This window comes from Rana temporaria, chromosome 6 (assembly GCF_905171775.1).
Source record: "Rana temporaria chromosome 6, aRanTem1.1, whole genome shotgun sequence".
NCBI lineage: Eukaryota > Metazoa > Chordata > Amphibia > Anura > Ranidae > Rana > Rana temporaria.
Window position 1 is genome coordinate 54,960,532 of NC_053494.1, and position 26,330 is coordinate 54,986,861.

Consider the following 26,330-nt stretch of genomic DNA (forward strand, 5'->3'; position numbering starts at 1 on the left):
ACACTGGCAGCATCTGATGGGGCACAGTAGCGGCAATTGATGGGCACACTGGCAGAATTTGATGGGGCACAGTAGCGGCAATTGATGGGCACACTGGCAGAATCTGATGGGGCACAGTAGCTGCAATTGATGGGCACCCTGGCAGCATATGATGGGGCACACTGGCGGCAATTAATGGGCACAGTGTCAGCAATTGATGCGTACAGTGGCTGCGTTTGATGGCACAGTGACTGCGTTTGATGGCACAGTGGCAGCAATTTATGGGTACAGTGGCTGCGTTTGATGGCACAGTAGCTGCGTTTGGAACAGTAGCTGCGTTTGGAACAGTGGCTGCATTTGTTGGGCACAGAGACTGCAATTGATGTTTTTTTTCCAGTTTGTTTGCGCCCCCCCCCCCAAACATTTTGAGCACCAGTCGCCACTGGATGGACATTATGGCCCAGATTCACAGAGAGCAAGGCGCACATTACGCCGTCGTAGAGCAAACACCGTACGCCACGCCAACGCAGCGTGGAGAGGCAAGCATTGCATTCAGCCAGTGCTCCCAACGCTGCGCTAGAGTGGCATAGGTTTCGAAGGCACACGCCGGCGTAGGTGGAAGTGGGCGTGCCCCAATGCAAATGATGGGCCGAGCGCCAGACAGGCACGTATCACGAACTGCGCATGCGCCGTGACATGGACGCATACACAGCACCCCCCTGCGCCTGCTCACAACCACGCCGGCACAACTGCCTAAGCTACGTCGGATCACCGCGTACATCATGAACATAACGTACACCCAGCCAGACACACGTCCAACACACAATACGCCGGCCTGTGTTCCCTGGTGCAGACCTGTGCATGTCTGTTGCCGGGTTGCACGTCATTTATGGGGAATAACTTTACGCCGGACGTACAACTTACGCGCATCTCGCGCAGCATGCGCCGGGCACACACACGTTCGTGAATCGCTGTATTTCCCTCATTTGCATGTTTCAATGGCTAATCAATGGGAGCAGCAACATGCGCCCAGCCTATGCCGGCGTTTGCAAGCTACATCGGCGGGGTGTAGCCTGTTTTTAGGCGCATGTTGCCCGTGCACATTGGCACTTACGTCGGCGTAACGTGTTATACGTCGGCGTAAGTGCTTTGTGAATCTGGGCCAATGTTTTTTTAATAGCATTAGGTAAGCAACAAACTGATTAAAACCCAACTCCAGCTAACATTTACAAGAACAGTTTTTCTATAAAAAAAAAAAATTAAACCATCTGAATAAAAACTGACTATCGCAAGCACTCTTACCAGTGTCATATGGTTTGTCCCATCCATTTTAAATGCCATTTTTGTTGAAGTTTGTCCTGTCACAGGAAGGTAATATAATTTTTTATTTAGCTCTTTATTTATATTTATTAGTGTAGCCCCCTCACAGTTGCTAGTGTAGGTTAATTTGGTTTGGCTCCCCTGTAAGCAGAGAAGTACCTTCCCTGTTCTCTTCTCTTAATAACTTTAATGTGCATGTGTTTGTGTGCAAGTACATTGTACGTTCCACAAATGTACCTGTTTTGCTTTATCCTTCAGAACAGACAGCTGAGATTGATTGAAACATCTCAAACCACCAAGGATGTTGACAGTTTTGGCAAAAGTTTCCACACTCATACATTGCAGCTCCTTTGGTGACCACAGGGAATTGGCTTCACCCAGTAGTGCGATGGTATCAGCAGACAGCGCTGTTGTGTCCATACACTCTGCTCCTAAGACATAAAATTCTAGAATTAGTTCCCGAGTTGTTGGCTTACCTTCATGTTGCATGAACTAGTTGAAAAAAAGCATTAGCATTAAAAGAAGAATTTAAGGTATGGCATTTTTTAGGAGATTACATTGGTCCAGCGTGGAATGTAACTATGCCTATACCATACTTGTGGGATCCCTCTTAAAGTTGGAAATCACTGTAGTAGACACTGCTCTTCCAATTCCAGCGATCTCCACTAGCTTTCGGGTCCTTTGCCAAGCAGCTATCCTGCTGAATCATGAACACAGGTGGTTAGCGCACGGCACAGGTGACATTCAGAGAACGCTTGATAATTTTCTAAATGGTGCTCATGCCAAATGGCCAACTAGAGTGCTGCAGGGGAGCCGCTAAGCACAGAACCTGACAACTAGTGGCGTCTAGTGATTCGAGGGACATTAGCCAGGTTTTGTATATACCAGGGATATGCAATTAGCAGACCTCTAGTTGTTGCAAAACTACAAGTCCCACCATTCCTCTGCCTCTGGGTGTCATGCTTGTGTCTGTCAGAGTCTTGCTATGCCGCATGGGATTTGTAGTTCTGCAAAAGCTGAAGGTCAGCTAATTGCATATCCTTGGTATATACACTTCATCGTTACATTGGTTCAAGCTGGATCAATGTAACTATGTAAAAATGCCATACCTGGAATTATTCTTTAAGAAAACATCATTAGCAATCTATACATTCACTATGAGTAATGGGCAGTTTGTGTTTTCCTCTCCCAATATTCTGGAGTTCCTATGTAGACTTTTTTATATTCATTCCGTGATCGATTTAGGATACGCATATGCAATATTTATATAAAACTGGTGTAAGGAATTAGGGCTCTTTCACACGGGCGGACCGTATGTCCGCTTTTTCATCCATCCATGTACGGATGAAAAAGGGACATACATTGATCCCTACGAGATTGTGGGTGCCAGCGGATGAACATCCGCTGACACCCGATCTCATCTGGGTCCGCAATCCTCCGATTCTGCAGACGGAGATAACCCCTGTTTTTTTGTCTGTCTGCAGATCAGATCTGGTGAACCTGGACAGACGGTCCGTGTTCATTCGATCCCCCCCCCATAGGGGAGAGCGGAGATCTGACAGGGCGGTCTCTGCACAGTGTGCGGGGACCGCCCTGTCATCCACCGGCTCAGCAGGGATCAACGGAGCGATCCCCGCTGAGTAAGCGGAGGTTCGCGGAGCGGATCATCACGGATCCGTCCCGTGTGAAAGAGGCCTTACCTAGGCCGTCTTTGTTGACCTTGTTCCCTTCATGTTATGCTGCTCCACAGGTTTCAATTACTTCCATTTCCCTGACCTGAAGCAAGCAGGGCCGCCATCAGGGAGGTACGGGCAGTACACCTGTAAGGGGCACGGAGATCCCCAGGGCCCCGGATGGCAACCCACTTTTTTTATAAAAAAATAAGATTTTTTTTCTTTTTATTTATATATATAATTTATATATATATATATATATATATATATATATATATATATATATATATATATATATATTAAAGTTCTCAGAGGTCCCCAGGGCCCTATGTGGCAACCCCCCCCTTTTTTTTTTTATACATTTTTTATATATATATATATATATATATATATATATATATTATTATTATTATTATTATTATACAGGATTTATATAGCGCCAACAGTTTACGCAGCGCTTTACAACATCAGGGAAGACATTATAGTTACAGTACAATTTAATACAGGAATGATCAGAGGGCCCTGCTCGTTAGAGCTTACAATCTAGAAGGGAGGGTGAAGTGGAACAGAGGGTAGTAGATGTGGGGGGTGATCAGGTGGGCAAAGTTAAAATACAGTTGTTAGATGTGGGTAGGATAGGCTTCTCTGAAGAGGAGGGTTTTCAGGGATCCTCGAAAAGCTGAAAGAGAAGGAGATAGACGGATAGTTTGGGGTAAGGAGTTCCATAGGCTTGGAGAGGCTCTGGAAAAGTCCTGTAGACGTGCATGGGAAGAGGTGATGAGAGAGCTAGAGAGCAGGAGGTCTTGAGAAGAACGAAGAGAGCGATTAGGTTGGTATTTGGAGACAAGGTCAGTGATGTAGCAGGGGGCAGAATTGTGGATGGCTTTGTAGGTTGTAGTTAGTATTTTGAATTTAATTCGTTGGGCGAGCGGAAGCCAGTGGAGGGATTGACAGAGAGGAGTAGCAGAGACAGAGCGGTTGGTAAGGTGGATAAGTCTGGCCGCAGCATTCATGATGGATTGAAGGGGGGTTAGAGTATGCAGCGGTAAGCCAATGAGAAGGGAATTGCAGTAATCAAGGCGAGAGATGACCAGGGAGTGAATTAAGAGCTTTGTGGCGTCATTGGTTAGAAAGGGGCGTATTTTGGAGATGTTGCGGAGGTTGAGGCGGCAAGATTTGGACAGTGATTGAACGTGAGGCTTAAAGGAGAGTTCAGAGTCCAGGACTACACCTAGGACCTTGGCATGTGGGGATGGGCTGATAGTTGTGCCATCAATTTTGACAGAGAGATCAGGGGAAGAGGCACGTGGGGGAGGAAAAATTATAAGTTCCGTTTTGGATAGGTTGAGTTTAAGGAAATGACGTGACATCCAAAGTGATATATCTGATAGTAAATTGGTGATGCGTGAGGAAAATGAAGGAGTGAGTTGAGGGGTAGAGAAATAGATTTGAGTGTCATCAGCGTAGAGGTGGTATTGGAAGCCATGGGAGGCTATCAGCTGACCCAGGGAGGAGGTGTAGATTGAAAATAGGAGGGGTCCAAGAACAGAACCTTGGGGGACCCCAACAGAGAATGGTAGAGGAGAGGAGGAAGTAGAGTTGTAAGTAACGCTGAAGGTGCGGTTGGATAAGTAGGTAGAGAACCAGCGAAGAGTAAAGTCACAGAGACCAAAGGTGTGGAGTTTTTTGAGGAGGAGTGGGTGGTCAACTGTATCGAAGGCGGCAGAGAGGTCCAGGAGTAGGAGCACAGAATAGTGTCCTTTAGTTTTGGCCGTTAGTATATCGTTTGTTAGTTTTAGGAGAGCAGTTTCAGTGGAATGTTGAGGACGAAATCCAGACTGAAGGGGATCAAGAAGGTTATTGTCAGCAAGGTGGACGCTCAGTCGGTTGTAGACTAGACGTTCAAGGAGTTTGGATAAAAAGGGGAGCAAGGAGATGGGGCGTAGGTTGTCAAGATTGGATGGGTCCAGTGAGGGCTTTTTAAGTATGGGGCTGACTAGTGCATGTTTCAAAGAGTTAGGGAAGATGCCAGAAGAGAGGGAGAGATTGAAGATGTGGGTAAGAGAGTGTAGAATAGAGCAAGAGGGTGAACGTAACATTTGTGAGGGAACAGGATCCAGAGCGCAGGTGGTAAGATGGACATTGGTTAGTAATTTAGCGACCTCCTCTGTGGTGGTGGGGTTGAACGAGGGAAGTAGTGACTGTACCTGTGTGCATGAGGTGTGAGGTGTGGAGGATGTCTGAACAGTAGAGATCTCCTTGCGAATTGTATCAATCTTCTGTTTGAAGTGATTGGCAATCTCCTGGGCGTTGATTGAGTTAGTGGGTGGAGGCAGTGGAGGACGAAGGAGAGAGTTGAAGGTAGAGAAGAGTTGACGGGGACGAGATGATAGGTTTTTAATGAGGGTGATGAAGTAGGTCTGCTTGGCAGCGAGGAGGCTGGAATTGTATTTTTGGAGGGCAGATTTATACTGGACGAAGTCTTCCTGGGACTTAGTCTTGCGCCACTGGCGCTCGAGAGCACGGTTGTGTTTTTTCAGATTTCTAGTATCATCAGTTTGCCAGGGTTGAAGGGGGCGGGGCCTTATTCTGCATGTGGTGAGGGGGGCCAGTCTGTCCAGTGATGCTAGAAGTGAAGTGTTGTAGACAGAAGTGGCTAGGTCGGTGCAGGACAGGGGTGCAATTTTGTCATAGAGGTGGTCAGTCACAGAGTGTAGAAGAGAAGGGTTGATATGCTGAAGGTTTCTACGAGTGACTGTTAGGTATTTGGAGGAAGAGGAGACGGAGGAGAGGGAGAGCGTGAAATTAATAAGGTGGTGATCAGAGAGGGGGTAAGGATCGATGGAGAGGTTGCATGGAGTGCATAGGTGGGAAAAAACAAGGTCAAGGGTATTGCCTTCAGAGTGAGTAGGAGCATGTATCCATTGCTTCAGGTCAAAAGAGGAGGTTAGACTGTATATATATATATATATATATTTTATAAATGTTAATTTTTTTTTAGTTATTTTTGTTTTTATTTATTTTTTATTAAAGGGCCCAGAAGGTCCCCAAGGCCCTGAATGGCTACCCCCCTTTTTTTATATATATTTTCCTTTATTTCTTCTTTTTTTTTTTGTAAAGGCCCCCCCGCTTCTCAATTTCCGCCTGACTTTTTTCATCGGAAATTCCGACCGTGTGTACGTGGCATAAGTATTAAAGGTAGAAGATCATCATGACCGCCAGACAACCAACATTTTCAGAAGAAGAGAATAGACGGAGAAACAGCTTCCATGTTTCTTTAAATCAAATATGTGAGTGAAATTATGGGGTTTGCATAGCTAACCTCTGGAAATACACTTTTTCTGGCAGTTATGCTGACGTATTCAGTACTATCTGAGTAACTGTTGAGGTCTAACGTGTGAAAATCACATATTTGTTTAACGTCAGTGACTCTGATGTGTTACTCCGTCTGTGACAATGACAAAGTATTGAAGCCACAGGGTTAGCCACAGGTTTAAGGTTTAGCCACTGTGTTGAAGGGCAATATCAGTGCTGTGTCTGGCACTTTTCAATAGGTTTCCCTGAGCATGATGTGCTCCAAGGTCCTGGCACATACAAATGAATGGATACTTTTCTTGCCTGTTTGCAAGTGCTAAAAGGATTAACATACAGAGCACATCGTTTCTCATCAGCATGAAATGCGGCATGCAGATTATTTTTTGTTGTCTGGCTCACCAGAATGCTCGTCTGATAAAATTCCAGCAGTCTACACTGTAACAAATATGACAGCTTCTGTTATGTGCAATCAGTTCAAGTACTAAAAGTGTCATGAACATCCTGATAATAGTGAATGTTTTCCAGCCTCTTGGGTAAAATGTTTAGTAGGTTTCTTTTAAAATATTATCAATTGATGTATTTATGCGCCTATCTGACTTGCTAGTGGCAATTATGGAAAGCTTGGAAACAGTGGGGGTGATTTATAAAAGTTAGAGCATATAAAAGTAGACGGTCACCCAGGGCCACCAGCATACCTCCCAACTGTCCCTGATTTAGAAGGACTGTCCCTCCTTTGGAACCTAATCCCGATGTTCTTCTTTTGTCCTCAGATTTCCATTGTTTTTGGACTTATGTACAGTATACACCTCAAAACGAATGTAATATTTAACTATCAATTATTTTAAAGCTGTTAACCTTATATCCAACTTCCAAATTATTGCATTCGTTATTTTGACAGCTTAGTACAGTAAAACCTTGGTTTGCGAGTGTAATTCGTTCCAGAAACATGCTTTTAATCCAAAGCACTTGTATATCAAAGCATTTTTTTTTACAGGGTATAAAAGAGAAGAGAGGCACCTCTAAGGCCGCGTACACACGATTGGACCAAACTGGACTGAAGGACCTTTTCATCGGTCCAAACCGATCGTGTGTGGGCCCCATCGGTCAGTTATACTTCGGTCCAAAATTTTAGAACTTGCTTTAAAATTGAACCGATGGACGCCTAACCGATAGGTCAAAAGCGATGGTTAGTATGCAAAAGCATCGGTTAAAAACCTTCACATGCTCAGAATCAAGTCGACGCACGCTTGGAAGCATTGAACTTCATTTTTCTCTGCACGTCGTTGTGTTTTATGTCACCGCGTTGGACTCGATCGGTTTTTTAACTGATGGTGTGTAGGCACATCAGACCATCAGTCAGCTTCATCGGTTAACCGATGACAACGGTCCTTGGGACCGGTCTCATCGGATAGACCGACCGTGTGTACGCGGCCTAAGTGTAGTAATAAGTTGCTAAATGTTGCACATTCATTAAATGTAACCCTATTGCTACACCTAGAGGCTCCCCTATTCTTTTTTATACTCAGTTGTGACATGACGCTACTCTTATATCAAGACATCGCTTGTATATCAAGGCAAAATTTATTAAAACATTTTGCTTGTCTTGCAAAACGCTCTCAAACCAAGTTACTCTCAAACCAAGGTTTTACTCTATAAAAGTAAAGAGTGGCAATAAAAGAAGTTGGATAAAACCAATCACTTTTGTATATTAGTTCTTTATGGTCCACCTAACAAGGTGGTCTGCCCTTTGACTACATACTTTGTGCTATAACACATCCCTCTTTTCCAACTACAGAAAGTTGGGAGATATGGCCACCAGTTAGGTTTATCTTAAATTTTCTGGCAATAATGAATTACTTGCTGTGGGAAACAGATTATCAATCTTACCAGCCTCAAACAGTATTTATTTATTTTTATTTCAGGTACTTATATAGCGCTGTCAATTTATGCAGTTCTTTACATATACATTCACATCAGTCCCTACCCTCAAGGAGCTTACAATCTAAGGTCCCTAACTCACATTCATACTAGGGCCAATTTAGACAGAATCAAATTAACCTACCAACATGTCTTTGGAGTGTGGGAGGAAACCAGAGTACCTGAAGGAAGCCCATACAGGCACAGGGAGAACATGCAATCTCCAGGCAGGTGGTGTTGTGGTTGGAAATTTAACCAGTGACCCTTTTGCTGCTAGGTGAAAGTGCTAACCACTACACCACTGTGCCATCCAGAGTAGGGAATAATACTTTAAATGCAGCTCACGTTAGCTTGAGGGTAATATTAATGTAGAGGTGAAGGTATGGGAGTAGGAGTTAGTACTGGCTTTTTGGTTGGGGTACAGTAGTGATTGGGAAACTGTTTATTCTAATTTCAGGGTCTCCCACAGACATAAGATCCTTGTCCAGACTGGCTTATGTCTATGGGTACCATCAGGACTACTGCGCAAATACATATTTACAAGTTTCCCTTCTCTCATTTCAAGGAAAATGTCAGCTTAGATCTGCCAGCCAAATCTCAGGATAGGTCATCAGTACAACAGCTTTCTTCAGGTCTGAATAGTTCATGCCATTCAATATCTGAAAAGACATTGTTTCATTACAGACAAACAAAGTGCCTTTTGAATGCTGTCCGGGGATAGAATAAACCATGCTATTATGAGATCTGCAGAATGTGAATATTCTTCAAGATAAAATCTTTTACCTGCGGGCACTGAATCATTGGTACCATGTAACCAAATGGCATTGTGTAAGGCTGATAGCATCTCATCACCCTGAGGAATTCTTGCAGCCTCTGATACCATCCGTGGTGCTAAATTCTGAAACTATTTACAAGGTCTCAAGTCAGCGATCTTATATGTGTACAAGAATCTCAAATTTGCAGCAGTTAGTAGTGAAAATTGCATACATTGCAGTGACCTACTGATGACAGTCACAGCCCAGTCATGTGCATTTAATCACACCTGAAAATAAGTACATTTCAAGTCTCAAAATGCCATAGCTTTGTAAAAGTTAATAACATTTTTAAATTATACTGCGCCAGCACTAAGAAATAATATTAAGCTGCTGACACTGCAATAGAACTGATTGCATAAGTAATGTGATATAAAGTGCAGCGCTGAGATTTATATACAAATGAAAGTGCGAAAAAACAAAAAATATGAAAATAACTGACAACAATGAGTGTGAATCATACAAACCTAATACTGTAAAACCGTGAACATCAATAAATCACAATGTTCATATAGAAATACATGAAAAAAATTATGAAAAAATTCCAAGAAAGGAAATAAGTGAAAAAGTCCAATATGAATTCAAACTGCTACTTCTGGAGAGAAGTTCGATGTGCTCGTGAAGAGGACCACCGAGAGTGGAATTTGACATCAAATGTGCAGCCATCACCAAACACAATGAACGGGTACTCTTACCAGATCCAATGGACTACTAGCAAGCAGCAAGGTTTCCCAGCCTTCAGAGTACAATGATCACTACTGGCAGCTATAGCCGCCGGCAGTGATCAAACGAAAAAAAAACCAGACAGAGTGATTGTACTGAAGTTGATTAATAGATCGACTTTAGTAATACCGTCCTGCCCATAGATGTATCAAAATTCAGCCAGTTCCTGCTTGAACCGGACAAATTTCGATCTGTCTATGGCCAGCTTGAGTCTACCCCTAAAAATATTTATGAATAGATTGAGCCTAATAGGCTGAGTCAGCAAGGCTGAGCAGGGTTAATCACCCAGGTCTTAACTCATGATCCCAGGAGGAGTGGCTATGCTCCCAGTGGATTTTCTGTAGGTATATATGTAGCACTATCCCCCAAGGAGCTGCTGGATATTTTCGGGCGGCATGTTACCTCTATTGCCTCGTTGTCCAGGGTGATGGATGAGAGTAGAGAAAGTTCAATGTCCACACTTTACACTTTCTTTTTAAAGACTTATTTGCTGAACTTGGTAAAGGAATAAAATAAGTGGTTGAAGGGGTGGAAGGGTAGTAGGTAAATAGGTTCAGGTGCAGTATTTCAATTCTGAAACACTCCTGTTTCCTGCGACACAGCTTTCGTCGCCACTCTAGCCAGAGTGGGTATTGCACACCCGGATAGGTTTCTCTCACTAGCCTAGCAACCGGAATGGCGCACAGAATAGGGTACAGTCTCTGCCACAGACCTTCCCACAAATGGACACTTTCAGTCCAAAATCCTTGTAGCACAGGATTCAGCACCCGGATCTCTCCAGACTAACTTCTTTCAGAGTGAAGGAACTGACAGGCGATCACCATCAAGCCTTTCAGTAAACGGTGCATCCTTCGATGAAGTTCAAGGCCTCTCTTGAGACACCAGCCTCGTGCTCGGTCCTCTCTAAGATAGGTCGTTCATCAAGCGGCTTCCTCCCTCAGGACGGACAGCACAGGATCACCCTTAAAAACGCAGACCCAATCTGCTTACTGGGCCTACTTAGAAGATCACAACCCTGGACCAACATGATCCAGAGTCAGGATTACAGGAACACGCACCCCCGGCCAGGAGGGCCACACACGGGGTGGTGGGACGACAGACCCAGGATCAGCGAAGACCCAGGTCCAATGACGTCTGTCCCTTAAGTACCCCTCCCCAGCATGCACAGCGAGATGATCAACCCCCACTGATTGGCTGCCTAGGGAAAATACTCAAATCACCTTGACCTAGCTGCTGCCACCCTTGGACTGGAGTATGAAAGACACCCCAGGCGAAGAATAGTGGTCACTCACAGCACAGCCATGGCTGAAACAGAAGTCAAATTTGCTCAAAATCATACATGTCTGAGTCAATTAACTCTCAGACTTTCCCCTAAATTTGAAGCAGCGCCAGCCCAACAGGAGCAGGCCGCTACATATATTAAAGGCTAAGTTCACCTTTTGTATGAAACATGACAAAAAAGACAGGGGGCTCCAGTAGGTTAAGCAAAACCTAAGCATCTTTGAAAAATATTGATTAATGAAAGTGCCATACCTGTAGGCCAATTGTGGCACCCAGAGAAGTCTGGTTTAAAAACTCCTATATATATTTATAATTTCCCTAATCCTGATTAGCTTGGCACTAGCTCCCAGCATCACAGGAGTTAGTGTTCTCCCTGGCTCAATTGCTACACAAGCACAATGCGCTCTCTCTCCTCCTATTGCACCCGCTTTTCGGCCAAGCTTCCCAGGGTGCCACAAATGGTCCAAAGGTATGGCACTTACATTAATCAATATTTATCAAAGATGCACAGTCACTTCTATACAAAAGGTGAAGTTAGCCTTTGATATATATCTATAGAACATCCACTGGGAGCATAGGGCCAGAATCACATACAATTACACTTGCGGCGCGTATTAGAGATACGCTACGCCGCCATACCTTACCTGGCGTACTTTCAAATCCACAAAGATTTTGTGCCGTAAGTTACAGCAGCGTAGTGTATTTCTGGCAGCGGAATTCAAATCGGCAGGTAGGGGGCGGGTTTCATTTTAATGAAGCGCGTCCCCGCGCCGAATGAACTGCGCATGCGTCGTACAGAAATTTCCCGCCGTGCTTTGTGCGAAATGACGTCGCAACAATGTCATTTTTTGAACTTAGACGTGAGTTACGTCCATCCCTATTCACGGACGACTTACGCAAAAAAAAATACTTTAACATGGCAAGTCTATCTATACGCCACAAAATAGCAGCTTTAACTATACGCCGGAAAAAGCCGACTACAGACGACGTTAGAAAATGCGACGGCCGCGCGTACGTTCGTGGATCGTCGTAAATCCCTAATTTGCATACCCAACGTGGAAAACGACGCAAACTCCACCCAGCGGGCGCCAAAGTATTGCACCTACGATCCGAAGGCGTACGAAGCCGTACGCCTGTTGGATCGAACCCAGAAGCCGTCGTATCTTGGTTTGAGGATTCAAACTAAAGATACGATGCGGGAAATTTGAAAGTACGCCGGCGTATCAGTAGATACACCGGCGTACTTGCTCTGTGAATCTGGCCCATAGTTACTCCGCCTGAGGTCAAGAACATCAATTAGGACCTGGGGGATTAACCCTGCTCAGCCTTGCCATCTGTTAATAAATATTCATTTTTTAGGGTAGACCAACCCTTCCATGTGAATTTGTTTACCCAATACCCTCCCTACTTTAAAAGTTCTAAAAAAGTAATATAGAAATAATATTAAAGTGTTTCTAAACCCAAACATGCACAGTGTGCTTACTCTCACGACCTGTTTCACCAGCTATTTGGCCAGCTTCCTAAGGTGCCACAAATGGTCTACAGGTATATATCACTAACATTATTCAATATTTTTTAAAGATGCTAATATTTGTAATCTATTGGGGCCCCTGATCTGCTTAGTCACTTTTATGCAAAAGGGGAGCTTAGGTTTTAAGAATACTCCTAAAGAAGAACTAGGAAGAAAGTTCAGCTGACACAAAGCACTGCTTGTGTAGGGTAGTCTTACCACCGGGATGGAGGACAGCAGAAACGATTTGTCCCGGTGTTTAAAACCTTTCTAACTCTATCTAATACTTAAATACATGTCCTGGGTAGAGATCACCCTTAAATCACTCTTTATTGGAGAACTGTTTATATGGACTTTCTACAGAAGCTCCAGTTTTTCGTCAGCCCTACATATTAGTAGGCGAATTTGCTTCTACACAAACTGGCTTTACCAGGCATGTTTGTACATGTACGAGTGTGGTACGAGTGTGGTACCAGTGTGGTACGAGTGTGGTCTGAGTCTAGTATGATTGCCAGCTATAGATGGGTGCGGTGGACATGTTTGTGTTTCACCTGTGGTGCTTGTATTGGTCCATCAGTGCACCAACACCTTTGCAGCCATTGTGCTATATGCTGGGTGTTTGGTGTGCTCTTGTACCTTTAAGGAGGGGTGGCTCCCCTTCAGTCCACCTGCCCCTATCTATCCATTAAAATGCATGTGCCTCCACTCTGGGGACGCTCATTGTTTAGTGTAAGGCCGGGTACTCACGAACAAACATGTACGGTGAAAGCGGTCCGTCGGACCGTTTTCACCATACATGTCTGCCAAAGGGCTTCTGTACGATGGTTGTACACACCATCGTACAGAAGTCCGCGCGTAAACATTACGCGGGGCGTGTTCGCGTCGTCGCCGCGACGATGACGCGGAGACGTGGGCGGGCCTGCCATTTAAAGGCTTCCACGCATGCGTCGAAGTCATTCGACGCATGCGAGGGACGGCGGGCGCCTGGACATGTACGGTAGGTCTGTACTGACGACCGTACATGTCCGAGCGGGCAGGATTCCAGCGGACGGTTTTAAAACACGTCCAGGAATATTTGCCCGCTGGGAAAAGGCCCGGCGGGCAAATGTTTGCTGGAATTCGGCCCGCTCGCGCCTACACACGACCAAACATGTATGCTGAAACTGGCCCGCGGACCAGTTTCAGCATACATGTTTGGTCGTGTGTACGGGGCCTTAGGACCACAGATTACAGGGTGCCTTGGCGCGGCTCTGTGGCTCACGCATGCGTTTGCAAATGCGTGCGGACAAAACAAAAAGTGTGGTCCGAGTGTAGTAAAAGTGTGGTCCGAGTGTAGTATGAGTGTGGTATAAGTGTGGTCTGAGTGTAGTATGAGTGTGGTCCGTGTGTGGTACAGAGTCTAATGACATTAGCTCACCATACACATTACATTATGACTGTACATAGTTGTTGGGAGATTTAAAGTAATTTATACTGTGAAATCTGATTGAAGACAAGGCCTGATGTAAATAGTTCAATGTTCACGAAAACAGTGTCCGTGCTGTAAAATAAATCATCATTCTGCATGACCACCTTACCTTCAGCAATACAGTCATGATCTCCTCTTTTGACAGAAGATTCCAGAATGGTACCATATCTTGTGCTATTTCGAATGTCCAGTTTAATGGGTTTCTGCAGGGAACACCAGCAGACAGGTGAGAAAGACATTTCAGTATTTGCTGAAATTATCTAACAAGCAAAAAAGAAGCTCACGTACCCATAATGCTGCAGGATTTTGTATTTAATTTCTTGGTTTTGCTCATGGCTAAGGTTAGAACAGGTCTTAAACAGATTTATTGCTGATGTAATTACATTGTGGATGCTATTCCGTATGATATTCGGGGACAAGTGACAGATGAGGCTACCAAGCATATCTAGCTGATACACATCCGCTATAGAACCGTTCTGAAAGACAGAAGGATGCATAATTTATGCCACTCTGCACTGCTAACTTCCTGACGTTATTAAGGACAAGATTGGACTCAGTAATTTATCCAGCATAGTGCTTGTGGCTCATATACTGTATGTGGGTGGACAATTGCATATGAAACATATGGATTTCATAAAATAAAACCAACAAGAATGTTACAGTCATACATCTATCAAAACTATCTTTAATTACGCATGCATGGGTTGTCTAGGCTCCCCAAGGATTTATGTAAACATTTCTTACCAGGCATTGATTCACCTTGTTAATTACGAACTGCTTCTTGTTTTCATTTAACAGCAAATAGTTAAGGTCCCCCTTCCTGAGGCCAATTAACAACTTTTTGCAGACAAGAGGGTAAGAGGCAAAGTAGCTAGTCCTAAAAGAAAATGAAAATTTTTTGGAAATTGTCGGTAGGTAATACATTTTCACTTAAAATATGCCCTAATGTATTTCGGCAGTGTGTGTGTGTGTGTGTCATTTGTTAAAGCGGTATTAAACCCAAAAATGTAATAAATTGCAGCTTAGCAATCATTAGATGTGATGGCTGCATTTGTTTTATTTTAGCCCCCCCCCATTTGCATAAATAAATAAAAGCTGATCACTATAATCACCCCTGTCAGTGTTAAATGGTTTGTCTCAACCCTGAAACTGCTACATCTGCAGGACAACAGACTTACTGGCAGGATCACCAGATTAAAATAGAGGAAATAAAGCTTAAAAAATAAATCGAATGCAGCTACCACATCTAAGAACTCATAGCTCCCAACTGTCTCTGATTTTGAGGGACTGCCCCTGATTTGGACCAAAGTCCCTATGTCCATGTGAATGATAAGCCAGTTACCACATTAGGGCCTACGTGAATTAAAGTACAGTCAAAGCTTGTTTGGCTGTACTTCATGGATCACAGATGTGCAGTTCGTCTGAAGTCGGCTGAAGTCTGCTAAAGTCACAGAGCTGGTCCAGGCTCGGACAAGATAACGACAATGGAGTCAGGATCTGCCCACCTGCCTGGATCGGCACCCAGCTGAGCCTCTTAGCGAGCTGCCCCCTCCACAGTACGGTGGTCCAGTAAGAAGCTCTCTGCTTGAGGAGCCCTGAGAACCGAGCGGTCTGTGGTGTTAGATGGCTCGGTTCTCAGTCTTAGAGGTGGCGGGGGACAGATGCAGCATAGGATCAATCCCCATACTTCTCTTTTAACTGCTACTAGGCCTTTGTCAAGTGGCTAACGCTTTACGTCAGATCTAACTTGTAGGAGCCCTGTTCCTGTGGTTCCACCTGGCCTAAATACACCACAGACACAAAATACGGCCGCCAGACTGGTGACCGGGAAAAAAACCTGGGAATCAATCTCAGCTTCGTTAAGAACCCTCCATTGGTTGCCAGTGAAAGACAGAATTGATTTTAAAGCACTCTGTCTGACGCATAAGTGCATCCATGGGAAGGCCCCACAATACCTATGCGAAAAAATAAAAACTTACAATCCCAAACGCATTCTGCGATCCACCGACCAAAATCTGCTCCAGATGCCCAAAGCCAGATACAAATCCAAAGGGGAAAGAAGATTTGCGTTCCAAGGCCCTAGGCTATGGAACGCTTTACCGACCAGCATTAGGTTAGAGGAGAACCACTTGGCCTTCAGAAGAAAGATCACAACTCATCTCTTTTGATCTTAAAAGAGAAAGGAACAGCAAGCGCCCAGAGGCGATTTAGTTCGCATGTGCTGCGCTATATAAGTTTCTCACTCACTCACTCACACAGGTTTCCAGGCGCATGATCCAGACAGAAGACCTGGATCATGCATTTCTACTTAGAATGCTTATCAGATCATTTAAATAAGTAACGTAATGGCCAACTGTAGAAGCTTGAAGGCTGACTTTATTCAACTTAGCATTGTTAGTCTACAACAGGAAGTGCTGTTTCTTTGATAAGAAACTTTTCAACAGATTCAAAATATTGTTTTTCCTAAAAAATAATTGTATACGGCAAGGCATGCCAAATAAACAGAAAATAAATGTAAGGTTTACACACACTTTAAAAGCATCAATGTAGATACTACAAAACGTCCACTTAATAAAACCAGTAGGAAAAGAATGCATTAATTGAATTAGCAAAAGCATATGTAAAAAAACATTTACACAAAAGATAAAAAAGACACTTCAACTCAAGTTCCTGACCTTCTTAAAGGATCCCAGTAGTGGCAGTACTTTTAACCCAGCCTAGTTTTCTCCTTGTGGACTAATGAACATATCCCCTCTGTGTAATGAGGATAAGGAGAGATGGAGATATTTTATAGTCCTAACATACCACCTGTCCTAGGGTAACAACTCTGATCCTCCATAAATACAAGTGGGTGTTGTTACTGTAGGACAGAAGTGTTACTGGCAGGGTAACATAGTGAAAATAAAAAAAGGATCATAAACTCATAAATTTGAGACCCACCCCCAGCCTGGAATTAGTACTAGCTAGATGCTGAAGCAATAACCCTTCTAGTGAACTCGACAGTAGTCAATACTCCCAGTTCCACACAGTAGTGAGATACAAATGTATGAATAGAAGACCACATTGCCACCTTGCATATAGTTTCTGGGGAGACTTGGCAAGCTGCTGTCCATGAAGCTGAGACACCCCTTGTAGAGTGCTCTGTCACCCTTTCCAGAACTGCCGTCTCCTGCAATTTGTAAGCCTTCATCATCCTGGAGGCTATGACCCATGCTTCTATTTGCTCCAGCTGGGCTAACAAACAGATGATCTGACTTCCTGTTATCAGTTGTCACCTTTATGTAAGATTTCAGATCTATCTCCTGAGCTATATGGAACTTGGAGGCCACTTTCGGTACGAGTTCCAACATTGGAGTGAGAACTACCCTGGGCACGAACAAAGTCATGAAGCCTTTTTTAAAACCTAGTTCCACCAGTTCAGAAACACTTCTGTGTCTGCAACCAAGAAGACAGTCTACAGAGTAAGGTGCCAAAGGTAAGCTTCATAACCAAAGGTATTTGGAAAAGTTTTTTTTTGGGTTGTTTTTATTTAATTTTATTACCCTTGTTGTCTGACTTTAGATCTATGTTTATCCCAGCATATGCTGTTCGAAAGAGCCCAGTCTATAAACTCAGCACATCCATCTGAATTAATATACACTAAAAAACCGCGCTAACACAACACTACAAATATAGGCAGCGGCTAGCGTGTGATGACAAGAAAAATAAACAATATAAAAAGCCGCGCCAAATAACAAAAAATGAATATAATAGTTCAACAGTCCACAGGTAGTGTAAGTAATAGTGGATATTGGATTGATTCTCCAGCAGAAACAAAAACACTGTATTGATCAGAGGCTGATTTGCATGTAAAGATGTTGATTTTTCAATGCACCAGGTGACATGCATACACTGTGTGAGATCCCACCACCAGAATTATGTATCAGCTTACCAGATAGCAAGCCTTTGGTGCAGTTGGCTATAACCCAGCCACGGCCTTTAAATCCCCCGGGCTCAGATTTCCAATCAAAAAGACAGCTGAGGTTTGGAGTTGGTGTGTAATTCCGATTTAGGACACTCCACAATTCATCAGCAACCACAGTATACCGATAAGCGTAACCCAATCCGGTTCACATGTAGACAGGAGAATAGAAAGGGACGCAATAGCGTGATATCGTAGGTATACAAATTTATTTAAGAAAGTAATGTACTTACACTTAGGCAGTATAAACACAGCATTAAACAGATAAAACAAGCCGGCCGGCTTACGGAGCCCTCCTCCTAGGCGTGGTGACGTCACTGACGCTGCCTCCAGACGCGTTTCGTCCTATTGGACATTCTCAATGGGGGAATGTCCAATAGGACGAAACGCGTCTGGAGGCAGCGTCAGTGACGTCACCACGCCTAGGAGGAGGGCTCCGTAAGCCGGCCGGCTTGTTTTATCTGTTTAATGCTGTGTTTATACTGCCTAAGTGTAAGTACATTACTTTCTTAAATAAATTTGTATACCTACGATATCACGCTATTGCGTCCCTTTCTATTCTCCTGTCTACATGTGAACCGGATTGGGTTACGCTTATCGGTATACTGTGGTTGCTGATGAATTGTGGAGTGTCCTAAATCGGAATTACACACCAACTCCAAACCTCAGCTGTCTTTTTGATTGGAAATCTGAGCCCGGGGGATTTAAAGGCCGTGGCTGGGTTATAGCCAACTGCACCAAAGGCTTGCTATCTGGTAAGCTGATACATAATTCTGGTGGTGGGATCTCACACAGTGTATGCATGTCACCTGGTGCATTGAAAAATCAACATCTTTACATGCAAATCAGCCTCTGATCAATACAGTGTTTTTGTTTCTGCTGGAGAATCAATCCAATATCCACTATTACTTACACTACCTGTGGACTGTTGAACTATTATATTCATTTTTTGTTATTTGGCGCGGCTTTTTATATTGTTCATCCATCTGAATTGCTTGCAGACTCTGGAGTAGAACCACAGAAGCTTAGTGTTGGTTGGAGAAGTAAAAAGGTCCACCTCCAAAAGTAAAGCCCAAGCCAATAAATCCCTACACACTTGCAGTGGCAGGGACCACTTATTGTCGAGATTTGTTCTAGACAGATAGTCAGCCTGAAGATTGTTCCCACCGGGTATATAAACTGCTGGCAAATGGAGGGAATTGATATGGGCCCATTCCATTATTGGAGTCACCTCCTTTAGTAGAGAGTGGCTGCGAGTGCCCCCTTGCTTTCTGATGTACAACACTGCTGTCATATTAACAATCCTCAGCAGAGTGGAGCTCCTCTCCTGTGGTAGGTAAATTAACTGGTAGTGGAGCTGGTTGAGTGTGAAACAAAAACAATTCTGGAAATATGGAGCAATAGGAACATAAAAATATGCATCCTTCAGGTCGATTGACAAAAGCCAATACCTCGACTGTACCACTTTCAGGATTGTTTGCAAGACTCCATTTTCAAATGGCGTCACATACCTGGTCGAGGCCAAGTTGACAAGAGGGCTTCCTTAAACCTCTTGCCTTTGATGACAGGATATAACAGGGCATAGAGTGGCAACGGTGCCTGTAGGAGATCAGGAGATCTTGAAATGGTTGCGGAACTGAAGACTATGCAGCAAGCAGACTGGTAGCTAGCAGATGCAGGATCTAAGATACATAGTCAGATGGGCAGGAGTTCGCAACAACCAGGAGGCAGAGACATTCGTGAACATAACGAATATGAATTTATTTGAAGTTAAGAATTATCCGAAATAACGAATGCCGCATAAAAACAAATGGAACGGAACGAATTAATAATAAATAATAATAAAACATTTTTATTATTATTTTTTATTATTATTATTACTTTTTTACGTTCCATTGGTTTACATATGGCATTTTTTTCCTGATAATTTGTAACTTTGTAAAAATGTATATTCCTTACGTAAACTAACAGTCAAATTTGAAAGGAAATTCCAATACCTATAATTTAATACTTAGTAATAGTTAAGTTATTATTAGTTAGTTATTATGTCAGATTTCCAAATTTTAGAATTTACAAATTTTAGAATTTACTAATTTTTGAATTTATGAATATTCAGAAAAATTTGTTAACGTTTCGTTATTTGAATTTTTTTTCGAATTAACAATTTTTTTAAATTTGTTAAAAAACAAATTCAAAATAAACAAATTGCACATGTCTATCTTGCAGCTCCCCTGCTTGGAGGAGGGCTCTGCCACCCATGGCCTAAGTCAAATGGCCCTTCTCCCATTACTGTCTTTAGCATTACCCTGGAGAGGGACTCAATAATGTTACTTCAGCCATAAAGCTAGATGTCAGCTTTACCAAGATTTACCAAGACTCCAACCTCTCAATCCAGACTTCCAACACATTGTAAATGGATGCCAAAGCCACTGGGGGCTTACAAGTTCTACCCACCATTAGATAGATCTTTTTAAGATCCAAATCCACCCTTCTATCAAGCACAGTCTTAAAGGTTATGGTATCATCCAGAGACAGCTTCACATGTATAGCCAGCTTTATTAGAGCTGCATCAACCACTCAAGGTCTTTAACATTTTAAAGTTTGGCAAAATGGTTTTGGTCTGAAAACCTCCTATGTGCTTGCTTCCATTTGTCTGGCAAAACATCCTTAATTTCCTCTATAAAGGGAAAATTCAACCCTTCTTTCCTGATATGGTTTAAAAAAATTCTCATTCCTTTTTCTGTAGTTCTCCCCCAGGTTCTTCCCACAGCAGGGCTGAACCAATGCAAAAATCAAAACCGGTTTTCTTCCTCCGAGGATGCATCCTCCAATGCCGATGACCTGAGCCTCTCAAGCAGAGATGTTTAACTGAAGAGCTACTGATTGAGAGGTGGATGCCACCTGCTGAGGCAGAGGCTTGATGTGAGCGACAAAGGTTTTTAGAATGAAAGGCTTGCTTCATCCTTGACACCATATCCTTACTATCTGCTTCTTTGTTCCTTGTTGCTTCCCGGAAACAGGACTCACGGGCCATTTTACCCAGAATCGCTGTATTGAGGCAAGACCAGCATCACCCTGGTCTGCGCTGTTAATGCTGAAAAGCATCAAGGTATCTTGGTGGAGAATGCCAGTATCTGGAAATGGACCTAGAACATCTGTGCCTGCCTATGGTAATGGTGGCTGTTCCTGGGAGAGAGACCGATGACTAGTTCTTGCATAATCTCCCTTCTCTGATAGACGGGGAGAGTGATGCCTTGAGCCCAATGAGCTGTGGAATAAGAAAAGACCATGAGGTCAAACCAGAAGGATGTTAAAAGCATAAGCAAATAATGAATGCAGTTTTCTATCTCCTTTGTAGATGCTGGTCTTTAGAAGGGGTTGGCATTAGCATTTTTTTTTTAGCACAAGAAATAGGGACCCTGCCCAGTGAGTCTAATAATATGGTCGGACTGCTAGATATTTAATACAACCAGGTAGGAGAACCTGCAGAAGGAAAATAACAAAATCCCAGGTTGGAGGTGGGTCTAAAATTTATGAGCTATGATCTTATTAGTCCAGATGGATGGGTGGAGCCTACCAGGTCTGTGCTTAAATGGAGCCATCAGGGAAATTAGGTATGCTGCCATCAATCTGACTGGCTGCATATTTTTTCTGGATCAGGAATGTGGAAATGATTGAAGCCAACAGCAGGAAAATCAGGTAACTAGCATTTCCAGAAGCTGGTCGGGAAAGTTCACTTCCATAATTCTCTGATCACGGGTTTCCTTTTCTTGCAGATGTAAAAAAAAGGGGCCTTTAAATTACAGGGAGTGCAGAATTATTAGGCAAATGAGTATTTTGACCACATCATCCTCTTTATGCATGTTGTCTTACTCCAAGCTGTATAGGCTCGAAAGCCTACTACCAATTAAGCATATTAGGATATGTGCATCTCTGTAATGAGAAGGTGTGTGGTCTAATGACATCAACACCCTATATCAGGTGTGCATAATTATTAGTCAACTTCCTTTCCTTTGGCAAAATGGGTCAAAAAAAGGACTTGACAGGCTCAGAAAAGTCACAAATAGTGAGATATCTTGCAGAGGGATGCAGCACTCTTAAAATTGCAAAGCTTCTGAAGCGTGATCATCGAACAATCAAGCGTTTCATTCAAAATAGTCAACAGGGTGGCAAGAAGCGTGTGGAAAAACCAAGGCGCAAAATAACTGCCCATGAACTGAGAAAAGTCAAGCGTGCAGCTGCCAAGATGCCACTTGCCACCAGTTTGGCCATATTTCAGAGCTGCAACATCACTGGAGTGCCCAAAAGCACAAGGTGTGCAATACTCAGAGACATGGCCAAGGTAAGAAAGGCTGAAAGACGACCACCACTGAACAAGACACACAAGCTGAAACGTCAAGACTGGGCCAAGAAATATCTCAAGACTGATTTTTCTAAGGTTTTATGGACTGATGAAATGAGAGTGAGTCTTGATGGGCCAGATGGATGGGCCCGTGGCTGGATTGGTAAAGGGCAGAGAGCTCCAGTCCGACTCAGACGCCAGCAAGGTGGAGGTGGAGTACTGGTTTGGGCTGGTATCATCAAAGATGAGCTTGTTGGGCCTTTTCGGGTTGAGGATGGAGTCAAGCTCAACTCCCAGTCCTACTGCCAGTTTCTGGAAGACACCTTCTTCAAGCAGTGGTACAGGAAGAAGTCTGCATCCTTCAAGAAAAACATGATTTTCATGCAGGACAATGCTCCATCACACGCGTCCAAGTACTCCACAGCGTGGCTGGCAAGAAAGGGTATAAAAGAAGAAAAACTAATGACATGGCCTCCTTGTTCACCTGATCTGAACCCCATTGAGAACCTGTGGTCCATCATCAAATGTGAGATTTACAAGGAGGGAAAACAGTACACCTCTCTGAACAGTGTCTGGGAGGCTGCGGTTGCTGCTGCACGCAATGTTGATGGTGAACAGATCAAAACACTGACAGAATCCATGGATGGCAGGCTTTTGAGTGTCCTTGCAAAGAAAGGTGGCTATATTGGTCACTGATTTGTTTTTGTTTTGTTTTTGAATGTCAGAAATGTATATTTGTGAATGTTGAGATGTTATATTGGTTTCACTGGTAAAAATAAATAATTGAAATGGGTATATATATTTTTTTTGTTAAGTTGCCTAATAATTATGCACAGTAATAGTCACCTGCGCACACAGATATCCCCCTAAAATAGCTAAAACTAAAAACAAACTAAAAACTACTTCCAAAAATATTCAGCTTTGATATTAATGAGTTTTTTGGGTTCATTGAGAACATGGTTGTTGTTCAATAATAAAATTAATCCTCAAAAATACAACTTGCCTAATAATTCTGCACTCCCTGTAAACTCAAATACAAAAATGAAATATATTGCAGATTACCAATTCTTAAATGTGGTGCATTCGGTTTTTTTGTTCCTGCCAGTAACGAACTTCCTTAGGGTGTATCAACTCTAGTCGGAGGAGGACTGGAGACACCTTTGGACAGCAGCATTATCAATCTATGGGAGATGGTAGCGTTGGATGGACTAGAAGATTTAGATGGCGTTGACAAACAAATTAAAGGTGAACTCCAGCTAAGATTCACTGCAACAGTTTTTTCATTTTTTGATAAAGGTTTAACATGAATTAATAAAATCTGACCATCGTAATCACCCCTGTCAGTGTTACATGGTTTGTCCCAACCTTGTAACTGCTACTTTTGATAGACAACTTAGTTACAAGAAGATGAAAAAATAACAGACTTACTGGTTGGTAAAAATAATGGAAACAAAAGTCAAAAAAAAAAAAGAAATGCAGTCACCACATCAAAGAATTAAAAGCTGAAATATAGATTTTTTTTTTTTTGCTTTTGGGTTTATTACTACTTTACCCACACAGCGGGGTCTAAAATAAAAACAGATTGTTAATTTTTATGGAAATTGTAAATTTCTGTGTTCAAGTGCGATTTTTTTTTCCTTTGCTTCTCATCCCTCTTGGCTGTCAGTCATTTAATAATGGTAAATTATACTGATGCTAATGACTAATTGAACAAGATGATTCTATCTTTAACAGCATAGAAAGGGATGTGTAATCAGTTTAATGATGAAAGACACCTGGCCATTATGGGCCTTATTAGGCAAGCCATAATAGATGGCATAGCCTACAATCATAGTACTGTACAGCCTCATCTCATATATACTTTTCGATAACCAGCCTTATTACTCAGTTCAGCTCTTCGGGGGAACACTGCAGCATACTGCATGACCCAGGTGATGGCAACGTGATTCGTTTCTCCTCATTGCAATGATGATCAAAGAAACGGAATGGTTTTTGCCTAGGGATGAACAAAGTGATGCTTCCTGTCTCTTCATTTGCATAAGCTGCAATGTGCCGTAACAAAATAACATTTTTGAAACTCTTTGAAGTTGAAAACTCACGGAAGTACAGCTAGCAGGAACGGGGGAATGTCTGCTTTGGAAACCCTCCAGTATTTCCAGGCCAGACAATGAATCTGAAAAGTCAGACAAAATGTAAGCTGTAAAAAACATATGCATGAAATTAACATACTGGTATACAAGCTTTTTAAAGAAAGCCCTGACAAATATTCCTGTATTCACTTTGTGCTGCCAATTTAACATTTAAACAACGTTAATATTTTACATTCATTTTCTCCCTTTTTTCATCTTGGCTTTGTCACATTTTCAAGATAATGTTTCATATGTAGCTTTTACCACTAGAGGGCACACCAATAATAATCAAGCATCTCTTTGCTGAACAGTAAAAGCCAGTTCACACAGGGGAAGCACGACTTGCCGAGCGACTCGGCAAGGCGATCTGCCCACGACTTCAGAGGCGACTTGCAAAATGACTTCTGTATTAAAGTCAATGCAAGTCGCCCTGAAGTCGTCCCAAAGTAGTACAAGAACCCTTTTCTAAGTCGGAGCGACTTGAGTCGCTCCTATTAGAACGGTTCTATTGTACAGAACGGAGCGCGACTTGTCAGGCGGCTAAGTCGCCTGAAGAGTCGCGCCTGTGTGAACTGGAGAATAAATGGAATTAAACCCCCTAAATACAGCATTAAAATATACCTGTCGTGAGAAAAGTGAATGAACGTTGCCAATGCTGGCCTCCTTCTTAAAATGCCTGACTTCAATACCTTTGAGTCCCACCAGAAACAAGCATGATATAAACAAGTGCTAGAAAAGAGTCCAAATTTTCTATACGTTTTCCAATGTCACTCAGTCAATCAGTATTGAAGTCAAAGAATCTACCTGACAGCCAGGGAACAAATGTTCTCAAAAGGAGAGGTCCAGTCCATATGATTGTCTCATGACAGATGTACTTTAGTGACAACTGTATGTACCTGTTAAAATCAGCCAGTGAATTCCTAAGCTATTAAAATCTTTGCAGATGTAGTAAAGTTAGAAAATGTGTGTAGCTTCCCGTATCCGCTGCTTTATGGTAGGTTCTGCAATGCAGTCTATTTCACATCCTGCTAGGTGGAATTCCATAAAAAAACGTCCAATCAAGCACACAAATTGGCACTTCCTGGTAATGAAGACTGAGCAGGATGCTTTTCATGGCATAATTTTTCATTCTTGCTTAAGTGTACCTTTATATATTTTAACTGGATATCATCCAATTTGTAAAGGTTCAAACCTCTACATGGTGCCCCTATTTCTTTAAATTCAAATTCTAAGGACAGGGTCATCTACCTACTCTCAACTGGGATAGCAGTCGTTAATGCAAATTTGTAGTGCTACCTGTTCCTGTACAAGACATACAACAGCAAACACCGCATGTATAACCAAGTTTCTTTTCACATTTTTGCCAGACTAAAATTACCTGTCCTACTAAAATCACCCATTTATAGAGTTCAATTGCTGTAGCTCAAATTCACACACCACCAAATGAGTCAGAGCAATGACTCATCTCTTCACTTCCTTCAGTGTTCAGATGTCAGTACCAAGTTTCAATTAGAAAGAGAAAGCCTAAAGGCAAACAGCTTCTGCCGTATCCTCTTATTGTAAAATGCTCTATGAATTTTGTTTCATTGGTACAGCCTATATAGAATGTGTTATGTAAAACAAATATTTTATATCAGATTAGCAGCAACCAAGATCATATACATACATACATACATACACACACATATATATATATATATATATATATATATATACAAACACCTGTATATATATATATATATATATACTGTGATAACGTTTTTGCCCCCTCCCTGATTTTTTTTTTTTTGCATATTTCTCACACTTATGCCTTGTACACACGATCGGTCAATCCGATGAGAACGATCTAATGGATTTTTCCATCAGTTAATCGATGAAGCTGACTGATGGTCAGTTGTGC

The 26,330-nt window shown here is 42.7% G+C and overlaps 1 protein-coding gene across 1 annotated transcript in view; it reads right to left on the minus strand.

Moving 5' to 3' along the window:
• The window catches only part of OTOA (otoancorin), a 159,808-nt gene that overhangs the window by 29,693 nt on the left and 103,785 nt on the right, over positions 1–26,330 (minus strand). The window contains exons 17-23 of the mRNA XM_040356824.1: positions 24,401–24,474; positions 14,743–14,875; positions 14,287–14,474; positions 14,108–14,201; positions 8,998–9,108; positions 7,597–7,612; positions 1,537–1,727 (exon numbers count right to left, since the gene is read on the minus strand). Of these exons, the coding sequence (XP_040212758.1) occupies positions 1,537–1,727; positions 7,597–7,612; positions 8,998–9,108; positions 14,108–14,201; positions 14,287–14,474; positions 14,743–14,875; positions 24,401–24,474 (807 nt within the window). The remainder of the gene's footprint in view (positions 1–1,536; positions 1,728–7,596; positions 7,613–8,997; positions 9,109–14,107; positions 14,202–14,286; positions 14,475–14,742; positions 14,876–24,400; positions 24,475–26,330) is intronic.